Genomic DNA, 20509 nt, shown 5'->3' on the forward strand with positions numbered 1-20509 from the left:
CCTACTAAGATACATACTTTGCAGTTACATAATTAATGTTCCTCTAGACAACAGGAAAGCACACAGGATCACTCCTGAGGAGAAGACAACGCAGAAAGAATCGTGTCTTGCAGAATATACCACCTAAGGAGTCTTTCTGCTGTGCCTTTTGCAACCGGACATGTCTATCTTGTATTGGCCTTTTTAGCCACCAGCGCGCTTGGACCAACGTGGGTAGAGCCCTTCCCAAATCTTTACTCGCAAAGCCCAGCCATGATGATGATGATGATGATGAGACAATAGGAAGACTAAGGATTAAAAAGTTTGAAGGGTTTTTTTGTATAGTTTTTGGTTGTTTTGTGGGATTTTTTATAAAAAGAGGTTCTTTTAGAGTTTATATTTCAATCTCTTCAGCAAACTGCAGTATACTGGAACTTGCTGAAAAGAAATAAATCAGAGTACATTAAAAGCAAGTAAATTACAGTTAATGCAAGAGATTTAGTATCTGTCTGTTTTCTACATCCCTATTGAAAAGAAAGTTTGTATGTCCCTCAAAAATTACCAAATTAGTATTTTTATAATCAGAACTGTGCATTGGACTTTTTCTTCTGTGACAACTCATTACTAACTCATGAACTATTGAGAAGGAAACCCTCCCACAACATAACAAAACAGGAATAATGCAACAAAAAAACAAAACAAAAAAATCTTAAGTACAAACTCACTTTAAAAAGCAAAGTTAATTACACTGCACAAAGCAAATTTCTCAAGAAAGGGTCTCAAGCTTAGAGCAATCACTTTCAAGTCTGAAGTAGTTCTGCACAGTAGAAAGCTTGATTTTGACAATTTCCTATCCTTTTTTTAATATTGTCTGCATAGTCAAAACAGATACAACTGAAAACTCATCACTGCACAGCTCCACAGGCTGCCAGGATTTGTTGTGTTAACTTCGGACAAGGTTCTCTCCCAGTTCTTCCCTAATGTCGGTAGGCTGCGAGGTACCAAGGGAGGGAAAACCACAGAGCAGGCTGATATGAGGAGAAAGTGAAAAGTCTCTTGTGTCCAGACCGCTACTCATGGCGCCTGCTCGCTTTACCTTCCGGGCAGCAGGCTCGTTTCAGGGGATGTCGGTGGAGGATCACAGCCTGTCCGGGCTGCCCAAGGCTGCTGTGCCGCACGGCCACAGCCCGGGCTGCGGAGCTGCCCCGGCGCGGACACCCACGCGCCGCTTTCTGCGAGCCGGTGACCGGGCGACCGAGGCGGCACCCGCCTGCCGCTGGCTCAGCCCTTGGTCCCCTCTCTCAAACTTACGGACGGATCCGGAGGCACCGGGCAGGAGCCAGCCCGGCTCCCCCTGGCACAGACGCCCGCCGCCCCTTTCCCGCCCGGCGCGGGGGCCGGCGGCGGGAAGGGCGCGCGCGGGGGAGGGCGGGCAGCGCCAAGAAAAGGAGCGAAACGGCCCCGCGCGGGCGGGAGCCCCGTCCCGCGCGTCCGACGCCGCGCACCGCCCGCCCGCGCGCTGATTGGCCGGCGGCGCGGCCGGGGCTCCCCGGCGGCCGCGCCTGATTGGCCGGATTGTAAAGCGATGTCTGAGGGCGCCTGGCGGGAGCGGCACAGCTGCGCGCCCCCCGCGCGCCCCGGCTCCGGCCGCGGTGAGGGCGCGGAGCCCGCGGAGACTCCCGGCCCTCCCTCATTCCCCCTCCCTGCCCGCTCCCTGCCCGACTGCCCGGGAGCGCAGCCCCGGCTCCGCGCTCCCCTCGCGTCCCGCCGGGGACGGGAGCGGCTCCTCATAAGGGCCGGGCTAAGGGCGCCTTCTCGCTTTGCAGATGGAGGTGAGCGTCCTGGCGCTGCGGGATCTGGCGAGCGCCCGGCCGGGGCGGCGGGGCCGCGCCGAAGCGGCCCAGAAGGTGAGCGGGCGGGCGCGGGCACGGGCCGGTCGGTGCCCGGCGCCGCGAGTTCCCTGCACGCGTTGCGCCGGAGCCCCGCGCCGGCCCGGGCAGTGTGCGGAGAGGAGGGAGGGATGGAGGGAAGGAGGGCGGCGGGACCGGCGGGCGAGTGCAGGGCCACGGTCCAGGAGGCTGGGAGATGGCTCGGGCTCCTCTCGCTCCCCTGGGCAGCGTTTGGGGTTTGCCCATCGGACCTACTCTGCCCTGCTGTGCTGGTCTGCACAGCAGCATCTTACCTGTGAGCACTTGGAGCACTGGGGTGTCCAACGCTACCCTAAAGATAAAGGGACAATCCAGTGAAAGAACTCCGAGTCATGCCACCCTTGTCAGTAAGTGAAGTTATTGCACTCTGGCACTAACTCCTAGGGAAACACTTTAGCTTTCACCTAAGTCAAACTCACTAAGTGATCTCAAGCACCCCAATGGCTACCATGTGGAAAGGTGGTGGGCTCTTGTAGAAACTCACCATTCTAAAGGTAAGAACCACCAGCCCTAACTTGACATGGGAATTGTATGGTCCTGTTATTTAGCACCACTTTGGCTGTGCATATGCACATATCCCCTCTGCTTGCCTTCTGGTCTGTATACATAAAGCCGTGTTCTCAAGTCAAGAGGCTGAGTAGGGGCCACTCAGGAGAAACAAGCTCATTGTTCCCCTACTGCCTCACCAGCCAGGAGACAAGATATCTAGTCTTGGGCATAACCTTGCTCAGTAATGTCTCCTGAACTACACGCAATTCATGACCTGCTGTCCATGCTCAGTCTGAGTCCTCCAAGGATCACTCCTGTTATCTCAGATTTGTTTGAATTCTTGGTTACATAGTAAGTTCATTAAGCCTTTCCAGTCGTCTTGTAATCGTAAGCTATCTCTGCTTGGATCAAGGTCAATCTCATACTTCCACCAACTGCCCTTGCAGTTTTGTGCAATACAGATGGATGGAGATGGTGTAGCATTGCAGCTACTGAAAAAAAAAGGGAGAGAGGGTAAAAGTGTTTCTTACCTTAGTAGGTAATCATGGTAGTAGGAAATAAAGATCTGAAAAGGAGTAGACATGCTTCTCATGTAGAGCCACTACTTTTTTCACTGTGATATTTGCACAAACATGAAAATTTGAGGTGCTGAAACAGCAGTTTCAGTTGCCCCCACTGCAGTTCCATTACCACTAGTGACAGTGAACAGGAACTTGAGGGGAAGGTAGACTTTCTCCATTCCTTAAGTGTTGATTCACTGCCAAACGTGAAATTGCGAGAATATATTGAGTGCCATCATGATGTGAACATACATTCTAAGAAGTACCATGGCCTCTAAACTGACCCCTAGTTATCATAGTATACTAAGTTACAACTGGCTGACTGTTAATTGTAAAATGAGATGTATTTATTATATCCTTTTGGGTCATTCATAGATGAACATATGCAGAAGTGCTCTTCATCAGTGCTCAGAGAACAGTGCTTTTGATGTGCCAAATTTGTTTCTAGTTTGAATGCTACAAAACTGCTCCTAGTAAAAGCCAGTTTCAATTGTTACTAAAACTTTTTTCTCCTTTCTAGTTAGACTGTACCTGTTAGGATGATTTTTGGCATCACCTATTTAAATATCTATTTCAGCTAGTGAATAGTTAAATTACTTTAAAGAAAAGGCAAAACTTAGGAAAGTTCTTGCAGCAAACCAGTATAACTTAATATTTAATATTAATTGGCTTTTTTTGCCATTTCTGAGTTGGATTTGTTGCAACACAAAATATCCAGCCTCAAAGTTGTCATGTTAGACTTTTAAAACTAATTTTCAAAAAAATGAAGCAGTAATCTTAATCTGAACAGGAAGACTTGCTCAATTTGAGACCAAAAAGCCACAGTTACACTGAAGAGTTAATAACTTCAAACCTGAATTTTAGATTAAAAGCAGTTTACTGTGATTTCAAAGGCTTCATTGCCCATTACAGCAAATTATAACTTCTTCTAGGTTTCTGATGATAGTCTGTTCAGTTTGCTTTCTGTCTCACTTCACTCAAGGTGCATAGTAAATCTAGAAACCGCTGAACAATATTAGCTAGAGTTCCAGAAAACAGTGTCCTGTTTATAGGGTATTAAGAGGAATTAAGTGATATCTGAACTATCTAAACAGAACATTGATTTCCCTGGGCAAGAAGAAACAGTGCAACTTTCTGCATGGGTATTTCTGGAAGTCCTGTTCTGTACCAGGCATAGGATATTTAGGTCACAGTTTTTGATATCCTGCAAAGAAAGCCAATATGGCATCCTCTTTACTTAATTCCTTGAATCTTCATTAGCTATTTACACTAGTAGGCTAGAGTGAAGTAGTGTTTCTTGTTGCTCAAAAAACAGATCTCAGCTTAAGGATACCACTGATGCTTCCTTCAGTCAGTCCCTTGAAATGAGTTGATCTGTAGTGATAATTCTTGAAATAAGGGAAAGGGGTAAAATTGGATCCAAAGAGGAAATATGAAAAAAGTTTGATTGCAGCTAGGGACTGGAAGGAGTTGAGCTTCATTCAGGGAATGATAAAGATCAGCTGATGAATTAGACTTTTCCTTCTAGCAGCTCTTAGCTGTAGTCAAGGAACAGTTATGAAGATTTTCTTTGTTTCTTTGAGCAGCGGACAGTGCAGATGCAAAACTTTTCTCACTGGCACGTAAAGTTACATCCATTTCAGTTTGACATTTTATGACAGTTTGAGCTGCATCCCCAGCATGGCTTTTAACTAGGGACCTTTCAAACAGAATAGTGTGTTTTCTTGATAAGTGTAATATGAACAGTGCATTATTTCAGTTTTGCTGCAATTTGGTGATTTATGTTTGTGGGCAATGATGTCTTGTAATAACAGTCAGAGTTTAAAAGCCTAATAGGCCACAAATTGCATTCGTTGACCTCCGGTTCTGTATTTCAAGGCAGTATCTCATATACACTTCCTGCAGTACAGCAGCATGTAGAATATTTTACCACTTCCAACAAAGGCAGAAGAACTGTGCTAAATATATCTATGAGTATCAAGGCATGAGTCACTACAATTACCTTCATAAGAACGGTGAAATTGATTGTTGGAATGTTTCCTGTTGTGTCTAAAGAACTTTGTTTTTAATAGGAAAACATATTTGATCGATCCAGGATGGCCCCAAAGACTCCAATTAAGAATGAACCAATTGATCTATCGAAGCAAAAAGGCTGCACGCCGGAAAGAAATCCAATTACACCTGTTAAGATCATTGACAGACCTCAGCCTGATCCCTGGACCCCTACTGCTAACCTGAAGATGCTTGTTAGTGCTGCTAGCCCTGACATGAGGGACAGAGAGAAGAAAAAAGAGCTCTTCAGACCCATAGAAAACAGTGAGCAGAGTGACACGCCGGATTCATTACAGGTGAGACTCAGAACACAATTACCTTATGTTCAGTTAGGAATCAGACCTTCCTTAAATTGTTCCTCAGTTTTCTTCCAAGCAATCCTTTGCTCCCTATGGAAAACTGCAGAATTATAAGACACTCCCAAGGACAGTTGCCTACACAGCAACTGGCTGAGCAGTAGGACATCAAAAGACTAAAAGCAACTGTCTTACTAGTAACTGACCTGAGACCCCTCAAGAGCCTGAATATTACTTAAAAGGACAGTGAAGGAAGTAGAGTTTAAATGTTCCATTTTCCCTAGTACTTCTGAACCACATTGGAAAGTAAATTACCAGATCAGTTTTAAACAGGCATCATTTTCAAAAATAAATTCAACAATGGAAGAGCATGCTTTTCAAGTCTTATACCTTGTCCGCAACAACCCTGCAAAGTGGTCAGCTGAAACCTTTCTCCCTCTTTCCACCCCAGCCCCCAGACTAGTGGTCAAGTGTTAGGAAGATTTTTACTTGCCGAGACTTGGGCAATGCAGGTGTTGATCCTTGTCCTCACTTTGGGAAGTCTGTCCCTGGAGAAAAGGACGTCAGGTTGTAGTAGGCATCATTACAGTTTTCTTCCTTCATACTCTTTTTTTGTTGCAACCACTACTTTCTATCTCCTGGATTATTTCCTGTATAATACCCTTCCCTGGTGATTTCAGTGACAGGAAAATTGTTTGAGGGTCCTCCTACTGAGAAGCATCATTTGATAGGCCACAGATCACACTGGAAGTGTAGTTTTACAGCAAGTACAGTGATTACAGTAGTCTAGAGAATTCTGCATGGTCATAACGAAAGATCATTCCTAACATAGCATCCAGTAAGTAAAAAATAGTTGATGTTAAAGATTACTTCATTACCACTCCGAGCTGCTAAGATCACACAGCATTTTTGGGGTGACTACTATAAAGAGTTCAAATATTTTCTAGTTAATAAAACTTACCCTTAATAATCTTCTTTGCTTAGAAAGGTAACTTATAAAAGAAGTAGAAGTGTTACTGTAAGAATACTACTATTTTGATACCATATAAAACTCAAAGAATTCTATCAGAGCAACAGCCTGCCACAAGGTCACTTAGTCACTAGCAAAGGATGGTTTGAGATCCCATACACAAGGAAATATGGCCACCATCCTCAGCCTTTCTTTGCCAGAGAGCAAAACTTATTTTCCCGTTTTTGACACAGAAGAAAACCCAAAGGTTACCAGAAAAACCCTCCATCATTCTCATTTTGTGATAAATAAACATACCTCTTCGTACATTCTTGGCATCACAGTTTTGTTGTTTGTTTGTTTGTTTTTTTTGTCACTTCAGGGACCATATTCAGACCATCTTACAGAATTCCTTAACATAACAGTTTGACTGGTTCAAAGACCAGGTAGTGCCTTTTATAGTCTCTTAGCATTGTACCCCCAACCCTTCCCCAATCACTGGTTTCTTAAAGTGATAAAGTCACTGTGAAGGGCAGCAAAAGCTTTTGAAAGAGGTTTTGCAGGAACTCTTTGATGTCTTCTGCATCTTCTGGTTTATTAGATCCAGAATTGTTTGAGGGAATATTCCTTCTCCTCTCAAAAAGAAGTACTCTTTTCAAGTAGGATCTTACCATCTGCAAGTCTTGGGTTTTTGATATTACTGTTTTTTTTCCTTATACATGACCGTTATTTCATGATAGTGCAGATAAGAGTTTTTCTGCAGATATCTTGTGTGATGAATTAAAAAGAGCTTGCGTGTCACCCAAGTACTCTGTGCTTGCAAGAAGTCCATGGTTTTTTTCCTTAATAGAAAATCTGAGCTTAAATATTGCTAGCATCTGAAATATGTCGCTTGACTATGTCTTGCTTTTAAAGCTCTGCACTAAAGGGTTAACATTTATTTTTTAACAGTATGATATAGTAGACGACACCACGGTTGATGAATTTGAAAAGCAGAGGCCCAGCAGAAAACAGAAAAGCTTAGGACTTTTGTGCCAAAAGTTTCTAGCTCGCTATCCAAATTATCCATTGTCAACAGAGAAAACTACCATTTCTTTGGATGAAGTGGCTTCAGTTCTTGGTATGTATACCTGCAAAAATGGGGTAACTGATCACCTGGGGTAACCCAACAGTTGGGCCTTCCAAAGATCATCTTCTAACAGACTACATTCAAAATCTGCCTTTCCCATGATCTGGATGCTCTTTTAATCATACTAATCAAGAGCTGGAAATGCCTAAAATTCCTGAGTGTCTTTGCTGCTTGTTAATGCTACCATTTTGAAATCTGCTTTCTGACAGTACTTTTCACTGGACAAATCTTGCCTCCAGCTGTTTACCAACTCTGTTACTTTCTTAAATATTCAATTTATTGAACACTGAAGGACTCAAGAGTTGAAAAACCTCTGAAAGAGGACTTATAAACGACAAATTTTGTCAAAATGAAACATTTGAGGAAACGCTTGCAAACTACTAGGTGTAGGAGATTATTTGGGTTTACTGCCTGACTTCTGCAATATGTCTGACATTATACCTTCCAAGATCTCATGGTTCTCAAGGTTATCTTAGGTTTAAATGATGTCCTCTATGACTCTGTTAAGAAAGGCCTTGAAATACTCATTTATTTGCCTTGGTAATGGGAAGTGGAAATAGGATAGAATTCAGATTAGGTAAATAGTTAAATTACTTTTAAAATTAATTATTCTTTGGGATTTTGCAGTTACTCCTTTATGTGTTTGCATGCGATGCTTGTGCTCCAGCCTTGTACAGCTGAACATGAATAGTTCTTTATTTTGTGTTGGAAGTGATGTTACCTTGGTTTCCTAAATGGTAGAAACTTTCTTTTAAAACTTATTGTTGGGAATTTTGCCTCCCAGGAGGGGGCGTGTTTGTCCTTCTCCCTTTGTTTTCCCTTCCTTGCTTGCTTGTATCCACTTGCCTCAGTGACAACAAAATTACTCACATGTTGCTGCTCTCTGTGTAAAAAATGATGGCTGTGATACAGCTTTTGCTATGAATATATATTGCTTTGTTCACTGAAGATCTATGGAAAGGCCAAAAAGGGGGCTATAAAAATGCTGATGCCTGAAAAACACCAGGATATGTGTAGCACTCTTGTTTTTCTGGAGTATGTTTCAATCCAAGATTTCCACACTCTAAGAAACACTCATAAATTGTTTCATCTAATTTTCATATGAGGCTGGTAAGTATTATCCATATTCTCCAGAAGGGTAAACAGATGCATCAAGACTTTGCATTCCACAGGGAAGTCTTTCAAAACCTTTCTCCCTAACTAGCTCTTGTTCTGCTCTGCTGGAGGGCATTTCAGGTTCAGATGATGCCACCAGCTTATAGTGCCCTGTGTTATATGTAACAGCCATGCTTCAAACAGCACGGGACATGAGTACTTGGAACAGTGAGCACAGCCACCAACCTGTTCTTATTCAGTCCCCAGCCTTGCTCACATCAGTCAGGCTGAACTCGAGTTGGGTACATTTCATAGATTTCCCATAGGCGTAGAACCAGCCAGCACCAAGGACTCATTTCTGCTGCATTTGGGAACAGTGGGTCATATCCTACACTGCTTTGCACTCTGTGAAGCTTTTAATGCTCCTTTGCTTGGTACTTGCTTAGCAAGTAAAAGTAATTGTGCCCTTGGAAACGCAAGTGGAGGACCACACTCGCACTAGTTCCTATATGAGGGGCTTTTATCTCTACACCATGTCAGTTCCAGGCTCAGACCCTTTACTGCCCTCTGTTCCACACAGGCTTGTGCACAGTTATGTGTCTGAGCTCTGAAGCTCTCTGTCAGGAAGGGCCAAAATGCTCTGAAAACCTCAAGGCAGTCTGGGTAGGTCTTAGTGAGCAAGGCTGGGCAGACTGCAATCAGTTCTAAACACAGTGTAAGTGCTTTAAACTGAAGCCATGGCTGGATGGGAAGTTAAGAAAATAGACAAAGGGCAGCATACAATGAGGCTGACCACACATAAATCAGGTCTTAATTGTGCAAATATGGATGTGTCCAGATGAATAGTGAAAAATGTGTTGTGGACACTCCGTACTAGAGAACAGCCAGTTCTCTATTCACTTCTGCTGAACAGCACATTAAATCTGATGAGCATCTATGTCTTTCCTCCCCAACCTTAAAACAGGAGTTGAACGGAGACGAATTTATGATATAGTGAATGTCCTGGAGTCATTGCACTTGGTTAGCCGTGTGGCCAAGAACCAGTACTGTTGGCATGGCCGGCACAACCTCAGCCAAACTCTGAAAATGCTTCAGGAAGCAGGAGAGCTGCAGTATGGAGAGGTAATGACCTTCCAGCACAAGGAACAGGACTTAGAGTACAAATTTGGAGAACGGAAAAAGGAAACTATTCCTCATTCCCAAGACAGACCATTACTGGACTTTTCAGAACCAGATTGCAGCTCTGGTAAGATAACTGTTGAGTGTGATAATACAGAGACACAAATCTCTTTCTCAGTTTACCATGTGACTTTTTCCCTTGCTTTGCATTTAAATTAAATAATAAAAAATTATCTATCCTTCCCAAAAAAGTGCTGAATTCACCATGGAGGGTGCAGAATTCTTCCTTCTATTTTGTTCCTAACATAAGTCTCAAGACAGATTTTTCCCTCTGTGCGACAAACTGGCAGAACTTCTACTAGATACTCTAGTTCTTTACTCACCTGTACCTGACAGTAAACACTTTATCCTGCCAGAAGGTGCCATCTTCATTTGTCCACTGTTTCATGCTGCCCATGTGACACATTATGGTTTAAGGTACTTAAACAAAGGACTTTGGTCCATTGGAGTCACAAAATTATAGTGGCACAAAACTGTGTAACATAGCATAACATCAGTCTTGGAATCTGACTTTCTAGAAGCTATTTCTGCAATTTTTATTGCCTTTTGAAGAGACACTTCTGTCTGCATTACTCAACTGCCTTTCCAAAGATTTCTACTTCCTGACAAGTAAATACTTTGCTCCTTTTGCGCGTGAGAAACCTACTTACTAGTTTTCTGGCTGTGATGGATGACATATGCTAAGAGGCTTGGGTATTATTTGTAACACAGCATCTGCAAACAGCAGAAAGGACAAGTCATTGCGGATTATGAGCCAAAAGTTTGTCATGCTGTTCCTTGTCTCCAAGACCAAGATAGTCACTCTGGACATCGCAGCAAAGATACTGATAGAAGAAACCCAGGATACAGTGGACCACAGCAAATTTAAAAGTAAGCTGCCTAATGAGAGGCAAATGAATCAATCAGTGAGTAAAGAAAACAGGGGTATGTTTGGATTGACACCAGGAAGTAACAGCAAGAGCGAGTCATGAATCTTTTGCTGAAGTATGGTTTGGGGTTTTTTAATTGCAAGTGTCAGTTTGTGAAAATAGAGCTTGATATGGGGAAGAGTCACTTTGACAATTATCTCCCAAGTTTTAGCTTCAGAATGAAGGAAATTATTTTTTTTTTGGTTGATTTTTTCTTTCATACTTAAACCCTGTTTCCTGTATTGCTCTGAATGATGTTTCAGAACTTATTGAACTATGATGTTTAATTGGATGGAAATAATTCTCTTCTCTGCAGAAATGTGCTACTTCTCCTTTTTACCCCAGAAGTCTTTCACAGCTGGATGGTATTTTGCTTTTCAGTTAGTGGGGATTAGTACCTCGATCCCTTGGACAGCATGGAAAAACTCAGCATTAGTAAATAATTTTTCTAAGATAAAGACTTTTAAGTCTTTAAAGTACTTTAAAAAAAAAATACTTGCACTTCAGTCTTAAAATTCTACCCCAAATATCAGGAGAAATGTGAGGAGTATAACTGAGCAACATGTGGGTATCATAGTCAACTCAAAGATGTTGTTTACTAGAGTCACGGAGATTTTTCTGAATGTGTTACAATTTTTAAAAATTATGGACATGTGTCCTCTTTGGATCAGCTGTGCACTCTTGTACCTCTTGCCCCCAGCTTGTCTTTACTCCACGTGGAGGCAGCTGCCTTTTCTGGGAAAATTGTTGGTGTAATCATTTCCTAACCTATTTCCATCGAAATGAGGTAGATGAGCTTAAACCTGAGCAGCAAACATATGAAGCAGCAGTGACAATGAGGTGGAAGCTGGCATGGAGGCTTCATAGGAGGTGACCTAAGTGCATCCCAGTTTGATTTTACCCACCTCATTTGTGAAAGCTGTGGTGATGTTCTGGAATGAAATTACTTATATACTGTATCCATTGAAACCTGACTGTCTTAACTATTTCTGTGTTTTGTTGTTAGCAAAGGTACGAAGACTGTATGATATTGCCAACGTTCTCACCAGCCTAGGCTTGATCAAGAAAGTTCACGTCACCGAGGAACGAGGACGCAAACCAGCCTTCAAGTGGATTGGGCCTGTGGAATTCTCTGGAAAGACTGGTAACTTGTGTAGCTTGCACTTATTTTCTTTTTGCTTTGACAGGCCCTTCCCAAGTGGTAAAGGTTGCTTTCCGTGTGGAAAGAATGGTTCAGCTTTCATTGTGTACCCTGTGATTATTAACTGCTGCCAGCTCAACATTGACCCTTATTAGACTTTGTGCTCAAGAGCTCGGGCTGTGGAGGGATGTTGAAGGATACTGTGTCTACTGACTTATATAAATATATGCATAACTGTAGGAATTGTAGAGCAATGGCAGATAATGCCAACGTCTTCAAATCTGGGTCCACAGCTTTTTTGATTTGCAAAATCTCAGTAATTCCATAACAATTATACAGTGAATTATTGTCTTTGTAAGGGGACTTACCAAGGTAGAGCAGGGCTGTTTCTTGGAGATGTCCCCTTGTACAAAAAGTTTGAGTGCAAAGAATGAGGTGGTGGGACAGAGTGTCTCTGTAAACTGATAATTCTTGTCTGGAAGCCAGAGCAAAGGGAAGCCCTTTGGCTTTGATATTTGGGTCAGGCCAGTGCCAGCACCAAGTAAAAGTGAAGGATAATGTTAATGCCATCTTAGTACCCTTTCTCCTCCTGGCCTCTATGGAATGGGTAGGAGGGGAAGCCCTTATCTTGTCTACTGGTGCCTACTGAGCTCTAAATCTGTTTCAGTGTTGTGGGGTTTGAGATAGTATGGAGGTTACGTCTTTCCTTAAGCCCAAGTTTGGTAACATGGAAGAAGCCTAAATGAGCTGTGTTGCCTGAAGGACTGTTGTACAAAATTATGTCTCTGCAGATGAGCTGAGAGGGCATAGCCCAACATCTGATTCTCTGCCAGGGACAGAGAGAGGAGCCTGTGCCCAGTATCAGATCTGTGCTACTGGAAAGCAAAGGTTTACGCGTCACGCTTCATTTAATGGTGCACAGCCTTTTGAAGGGACCAGAAGGAAGGTCAGCTCTGAGCCCAACAGCCCACATCAAGAGAGGCAAGGTAACTACTAATGAAACATGTTCTTTTGTGTCCCACTGTATCTGCTCAAATGACAGCCCACCAATTTAAGACGCTTGAATGGCTGAATCAGTGTAATTAAATATGTGAATTACTCCTGGGAGGTACCTATATTTCTACTGTCCATGTGATGATGAGATTTGTCTTTTAGACCTTCCAGTCAAGTGCCTAAAGTTAGATGAGGTCAATCTGGGCCATATTGTTTTAAATCTGCAGTTGGTTTTCTGGTAAATATTTCTGTTCTCTACTAACTGCAACTATACTACAGTTTCTTATGTTAAAAATTGGCATAGATAAAGAAAGATTCTTTAGCCACAAAATGCTTGTTTATTTTATGGTTCCTAATGTAATGAATTTTTACAGTAACAATCTAATAATGAATAGTTGTTGAAAAAGATAAGCAATTACAGGGCTTTTCACAGTCCCCTCTTATAGGAAATGATGATGATGAACACCTCTCCAGTGGGACTGAGAGTTCTGAGTGTTTTGCAGGTTCTGGCTCTAGGTGATTAGTGGATGTTATAAAAATGTCTCAGGACTGAAAGATTATAGCAATTATTTTATATGGCCAGTATCAAAATACTCTTGGTAAACTGAATACCTCTTTGTTCTTTCAGACGGTATTGTGAATTCAGATGAATATTGCTCCAAAATGATAAATCTAGCAGCTGTCTGCAGGCAGAAAATAGAGGAAGATGCTAGGTAGGTTGGTCTTAACTCTTGTCCAGTTTCAGCTTTGTGCTTGTCATGTTTAGTTTAAGGATAGATTCCAGAGACTGAGATAAAAAAGTTGCCAGACAGTCTCGTTATTACTATTTTAATACTGACAGGTGTCAGCATGGCAGGTTTTCTTGTGATCATTTTATACCCACTTGTACCACCACTGTTGTTTCGCTTCTGTAATTCTTTGTATCATATATGTTTATATAGGTCATCCCTGTGTCCTTTGACCTGTTGTCTATATAGGCTAATGATATGGTTTGAAACTGTCTCCCTGCCAAGTCTCCAAACCTTACCACCAGAAGTCCCCCCCCACCCAAACCTCAGGGAGAAGAGGGAGAAAAAAAAACTAAGAAAAACCCGAAACGAGAGAGAGACAACCAAAGTGATATATATAAATATATTTACACTTATATACAATTAAAATATACAATTTCACAAGGGAAAGGGAAGGGAAAGGGAACAAAACTAAAATAAAATATATATATATATCCCAATTAGTGACCCAATATCTAACAACTAAAAGAGTTAGCAAAGAGATAGCTCACTGCTCTCCTTGGGACAACGGAGAGTTGCTCTGGAACGATCGCCGGCAACCTCTGTCTCCCAAGGTCGGCAAGGCCTAACCAGGCCTCGCTCCCCAACATGGCAGACTCAAAAGCAGGGAACCTGCACCTCCAAGCTGCCGGAAGGAAAGAGAGCAAAGGCCTCTCCTCCTCTCTTCTTATAGTCTGGCTTACGTAAAAATTGTAGGGAATACTGGGTAAATCTGGACCCTTCCTTGGTTACAAACTGGTCACCAAGAAAGGCCTAGCCCAAACCACCACAACTGAGCAAATCATGATTCTATGGAAGAGTGTTTCTGTTTCTCATCTGTCTTCTCTACACCTATCCCTATCTGAATTCATTTGTGAATGATTGACTCTAGTCAAGTGCAGCCAAAAGCATTATTGTTCCACCAAAAGCCAGAGAAGTCTACTTCTGTGTAATTAGGAATAATAAAAAGTGACCCTCTTTTTAAACTGTGTAAAAATAGTGGTTGGGGGGGAATTTTTCCACATTTATGTCCAAAATTGTACCTGTTTGCTTCTAAGGATAAAATAGAGGTTTAATTTGGGGCTAAATGTTTTTCTTCTTTTCATTACTGTTTTTTTTTAGGAATAAAGCTTGTGACACAGAAACTATACTAAATTCAGCAAGGAACTCAAGCATAACCTCACCTTTCTCCCTTATTCCGGTTCCTGGGGACTCTGATTTTTGTGTTAACCCTTTGCCTCAGGCTGTTTTCCCTGTGGTTCATACAGAGGTGCCAAGCCTCTCACTACCAGTTGGCATCAGCAGCCAAGCTCCACATCCTTCCATGCCTGCAACTTCCAAAACAGAAAATGGAAAAGCTACCCTGATTCCCAACCAACCCTTCTTGTGCTTCCCATCTTCATCCCTTTTTATGTTGTGTGGTGGTCTTCTGGAAAATAACTTGAGCGAGACCCTCCCCACTGCAGGAGACAAGGGAGGCAGGAGTGCCGAAGCTCAGGCTGCTGTACCTTCAACTGTCTGCAAAAAACACAGCTCCCACAAGTGCACATCACCCTCATCACCTGCAGATGATGAAGAGCCACCTGCTAAAAAGCAGACTATGGAGCAGAGTGATCTGCCCCTCTCACTTGTAGTACCCAAGGTAAAGTGAATTTCGTTATCACTTGGGTTTTCTCATAGTGAGGAAAGACTTTTGCCTAAGACAATGTTTTCAGAAGTGAAAACTCAGTACACCACTCTTGTTAGAGGTACAAATGCTGCCTCCCACATGTTAAGAAAATTGTAAGGGAACTGTGTCAGGGAGTACAGGCATTAACTGTATTAATTTTCACATTACCAGGGGAAAATGGACTGTGATTGCTTTCCCTAGTGATGTGATGCTCAGCTGCTCTTTGGAAGCAGTGTCCTGATCGTTGTCTTGAACAAAACAGTGTATCAGAGGGGAAGAAATCAATGTAACTATTCTTCCTCATCTTCCTCTGTTAGCTTGGGCTTTCCCAGACAGCAGCAGCATTGCTTATTCTGCTGAGCTATAGCAGATATTATTTGTACTTTCCCACTACTCTACAGCCTGAGTCCCTCTCTCTCAAGTTTGGTGTTGCCCACAGCAGACTGATGAGAGAAAGATGATGGTGAAGGTGATGTGTCTCAGGGTTCTCTTAACTACTGAAAGTAGGGGTCAGGCTCAAGGCTGTATCATATAAACCATTTGAATGTTCAATATAAACCATTTGAAACAAATGTTTTTCCTTATCAATAAAAAAATAATCCCAGAGATCAGGTATTTCTTACCTAGTGTTTCCAAGTACTGAAAGTGAACTATAGCAAAGGGCACAGGGCTCAGGCATCACTAATATGGCTCTTCAAACCCTCAATCAAAATTTCTAACTTGGTGATTTGCTAATCAAGTTTGTGCTGCTCCTTTGCAGATACTCATTTTATTCTATAGGCAAGGAAGGTGCATGAGAGGCATTGCACTGTGTTTTTTCAGTTTAGACTCTTTGTTTCCACTTTTGTTTTGCTTAGAAGCCTTTTGAGTCACCCAAGGCTGAATCTACCCCAGGAAATGGCTGTCCCTCTGCTGTACATCTAGAAACTTATCGTCTTGACCTCACAAGTCCTGCTGCTCCAGAGGCTGCAAGCAAGGAGTCTTTAGATTGTCAGGAGCAACAAAAACGATCTCAGAACACAGACCCTGATGAACCCCCTCCAGGAAATGAGCATATCTCTAAAGAAAATGCCAATCAACCTTTCCAACCACAATATCTTTATTTTCAGCCTACCACTGGTAAGGACAGCCAAACCTCTGTATCTGTTCACTGAGCAAATATGGTGTCCTACAAATGGGTGAATAAGTCTATATTGGGCACAGAAAACCTGACAGCAGTTCTCTGTAGTAGTTTAATAGCTCTAAACTGTCTTGACTTCATGTGAACTGCTGCTTCTCTGAAAAGACAGGCGTTTTTCTCAAACATTAATAGAGATAATTAATGTGTTTTGCATGCTTGAATTATGGGCAGCAAAATGGACACTTATCCAGCATTCAAAACTCGGAGGAGCTGGAAGTCTAGGTTTGGCAGTAAGGTGACCAAAACAGCAGCAGCATACCCCTGAGTGGATGAATTTAGTCACCTACAAACTTTGTATTGTCTTGTAATATGCATCGTCAAGATAACCCCCCAAAAACCAAGGCACTGCAAGTGTAGTCAATCCTGCTTGTAGGACACTGTAGGGATAGAGGGGAAGCAGCTGAAAATATTGCAAGAGAATTTTGTGTCCACCATGGTTTGTGTCTGTGTTTGTGTGCAGTAAAAGACTGTTTTGTTGGAATAGGACATGTGTGGCAGATTGCCATGACTACTGCATTAGTATTTGATTCCCTTGTGGCACCGAGTGGGGTCTATGGATATGACTTAGATGGAGATGGTCAGTTTGAAAATGCTGATCCTGGTGTTTTGGAAAGTCAGACAAACTGGAAGCCAGAGCAGCTTCTGTTTCAACACAGCATTTCTTCTGTTTTCAGAAAAATTAATGTCTTTCTGGTCTGTCTTTGTGGGTGACTCTCATCTGTTGAGTTTGGTTTAGTTTGGGGTTTCTTTCTTGTTAAAAGCAACGTATATGTTTTCATATATCAGAGGATATGATTCCTGTTAGTGAAAAAAGAGTTTGTTTAGCCAGGATGTTGCTTTTAATTGAAGTTAGAAGCAGAAAACAGCAAGATGTGTGTGGTTGGTACTTAATATGACCAAAGTAAATGGATGCAGGTACAGTGAACAAACAGTAGGGGGGGAGATGGAGGAAGGTGAGGAAAAGCAGCTGGACGGAAGAGTCAGGCATTTGTGACAGATTTCTTGCTTATTTTTTATTATTTTTGCCATAGTTTACTTCCTAGTCAGACTTTTCTTTATTTTCACACCTTTTTCCTATTCTGGGTGAAGTTACAATAATTTACTTCCAATTTGTCAACTGTATTAATGCTTTGTTTTCTCTCTCTTTGGTTTAGGACTAAGCAGTTTTAATTTCCTGTTCTCTGCAAACCAAGCCCCTGGTGCCATAAGCCTGGCTTCGAACCAGTTACCTTCTCTAAGTGTACCCTGTGTCATGGTGCCATCGGCAGCCTTGGGTTCCTTCCCTCTCGTCTGTTCTCCCTCATTCACCAGTCCTGTTTCCCCAGTTCCTGATGGTTCATTCTCAGCTGGTGCCTCCATGAATTGCAGTATGTCCAGCCTGGCATCAACAACCCCTGTTTTCATAAGCACCACAGCAGTGGTCACCCCCAAGGTCTCACCTGCCCCTTCTGTGGATCTGCAGCAACCAGCTCACCCTGCTCTGCACCTGAGTCCTGTGCTTACAAGATCTTGCAGTGCTGTTAAACTGGACTCCCCCATGTGTGTGGGGCACCCAGTGACCCTTCTGAAGCTGCAGCAGGTAAGAGTGAAAGGTGTGAGGGAGTGATGATGAAAGACACATGCCAGGTCACAGGGCCTGAAGTCACTTTGTGCCACAGTCTGGTGCTGCTGTGTCAGAGTGGTGAGCTGGCACGCTGAGAGCTGGTGTCTTCCACATAGTTTGTGTGTGTCCATCTGTAGCAGTGGCACAGGGCTTGGGACAGTGTTGAAGACATAGCTCAGCATAGCACATCTATGGTTAGTTTCAAAACTCTTACAGGAATTTTAAAATCCCCCAGAAATCTAAGTCAGTGTTTTTTCCCCATTTGACATTATCATTGTGTGTTATGCAATGGCTACAGAAACACATTAGGTGGATAGGAGGATTGTTTGTCAGAATTCAGGAGTCAGTTGGCTGCAACACTTCTTCAGGTAGTAGTGTCCTGGGTTACCCCCTCAGCCCCATTCTGATCTCTCTTCACTACATAATGGAAACGTAACAGCAGCATCAGAACTGAGAGACACCAACTATTCTTGTGGTGTTTGCTGATATTTTTTATACAGGTATTTTTAAAAATTTACCATAGAAACAGGCTCTTGGGTAAAAAAATGAGAAATCCAAAAGTGAAGGAGGACTCATTTATCTGAAATACGAGTGACAGAAAACACTCAAGTCACACTGTGTTACCTGGGTCTTTACAACTATTAGCAGTGACATTTTGACACTAATTCAGCTTACATTCTTAAATCTGTGGTTTGTTTTCCTATTGTTTAATGCAGTGACAAGCAGGTTGAACATTTAGAAGCTTTATGAACATTATTGTTATCTTGTTTGAGCTTTAGAAAAAGGCTGTAATAAGAGACTGGTTGGCAGCCAGTCTTATTACAGATACTAACATTAGAGGTTACAGTAGAGTGGCACCTAAAACAGAAGTGGTCAGGGTTTAGAAGACTAATTTTTGATTTCTCTTGATGCTAACAAATAACAAAAGTGAGTAAAACATCAGGGAAGGGAAAGAGCCATTTAAGCTAAAAGACAAGATTGGCATAAGAATGAATGAATATGAACTAATCATGAAAACATTTAAGTTGGAAATAAGATAGAGGCTTTCATCTTCTAGCAGTGATGTACTGGCATACAGTTCCAGAACAAAAAGGGGCAAAGCCCATAGCTTTTCATGTGGAGCTTCTGAAAGGATTTGTGAGTGGTTCTCTCTAGTAGCAGGGTACAGGGATTAATGTCTCCCAGCTGTCCTCTGTTTGCATACTTGCATGTAGGCTTTGAGAAAACTCTGCTGAATCACTTTGGTTTTGTTTCACAAATAGCCTTCATCAACTCCCCTCACTCCCAAGAGCATTCGTCCTGCACATCATGAGGCATTTTTCAAAACTCCTGGAAGTCTTGGAGACCCTGTGGCTTGGAAGAAAAATGAAGGCAACCAGATCAGAAATGCCAGCTCTGTGCAGAGGAGACTGGAAATCTCTGGTACCAGCCCTGACTAATGCCGCTCTTTGCGAAGAGTGGACAGATTGGCTTAGGACCCTGTATTGATTATAAGAGAACAAGCTCTTACCTGGCAAGAGGAGCACGTTAAAATGTCACCCCTTTCGGCATGCTTCCCCATGTACCCACTGGTTCTGTTAACCATCTTCTTCACAAATCATCCTTGGTACTGAAATCCTTTTACTGAATTGTTCCTTCAGTACTGATTTGAATTCAGATTCTGTGCTTCACACAGCCTTGTGGGCATCAAATTTTATTTGGGATTTTAATCTATTGCTGTGAGGAGATGCAAAGAGATTTTGGAGTCCCCAGGGGTTCTTTATTTGTGGTTTTAAGTGAGATGTCTAGCACTTATCTGGGGTAAGCATTTTATTTGCATGTACTCTACTTACCCTGAGTAAATCTGTGGTGAAAATGATAAACTTCTGCAGTGGTGAGAACAACTGCTTCCTTGGTTCCAATCTGTCAAATCCTACCTCCGCAGTGCAGCCTCTTTGCTATTTATTTTGTATGTTGGAGTGGGATTAGTGCAAAAAAGGATTTTTGCAGCTTCAGAATAACAGATTTTCTCAGGGTAGGATTACTTGAATGTCAGTTGGTTGTTGTACAATTTGCCCAGCACTTGTGGTTAGAAAAACCTAATAATAACACAGTATGATTGAATGTATACATATGAAAAATATTACGACCAAAATAACTGTGAATGTTAACATTTTTATAGTTGTGTTAATGAACTGTTATTAGTCCTTGGGTTGTATTTTTCTTTTACTTCTACTCTAAGCAAAATATGCAAGTTAGATGTAAAGAATATAAAACCTGATTCCTTAAATAGGTTTGACAGAATAATTTGAGTGACAAGCCACTGAGAGGACTGTGCTAAGATTTCATCTCCTGTTTAAATATCTAGTCTAGACTTTATGACCAAGGACCACTGGTAAGTCATTAACCACATGATTAGATTCAGTCTAACCTGAGTCTACTAAGTGCCTACTTAGCTGTCTACTTAAGGGGTATGTGCTTAAGTGCCTAACTCTTCACTTACAGGAATTTCTTAGCATTTGAACTAGTTAATAGAGCATTTGAGCATATTGGGAAGACAAGGGAGATCTTGTCTATCTAAACTATAAAAAGAAACTGAAAAGAGCAGGAGCC

At 42.2% G+C, this 20509-nt stretch overlaps 1 protein-coding gene across 1 annotated transcript; it reads left to right on the top strand.

Annotated features, from left to right (window-relative positions):
- Positions 1-1623: 1623 nt before the first annotated feature.
- Positions 1624-20105, top strand: E2F7 (E2F transcription factor 7). Its single transcript, XM_051795718.1, has 12 exons — positions 1624-1886; positions 5029-5304; positions 7205-7373; positions 9442-9723; positions 10368-10526; positions 11571-11708; positions 12497-12691; positions 13327-13411; positions 14588-15107; positions 15992-16253; positions 17469-17893; positions 19180-20105. The coding sequence occupies exons 1-12, from the start codon at positions 1806-1808 to the stop codon at positions 19354-19356; spliced, it is 2769 nt and encodes a 922-aa protein (XP_051651678.1). The 5' UTR covers positions 1624-1805; the 3' UTR covers positions 19357-20105.
- The last annotated feature ends 404 nt before the right edge of the window (positions 20106-20509 follow it).

Source organism: Manacus candei, unplaced genomic scaffold, assembly GCF_025592945.1.
Source record: "Manacus candei isolate 608988 ecotype Guabito, Panama unplaced genomic scaffold, ASM2559294v1 h1tg000043l, whole genome shotgun sequence".
Lineage (NCBI taxonomy): Eukaryota > Metazoa > Chordata > Aves > Passeriformes > Pipridae > Manacus > Manacus candei.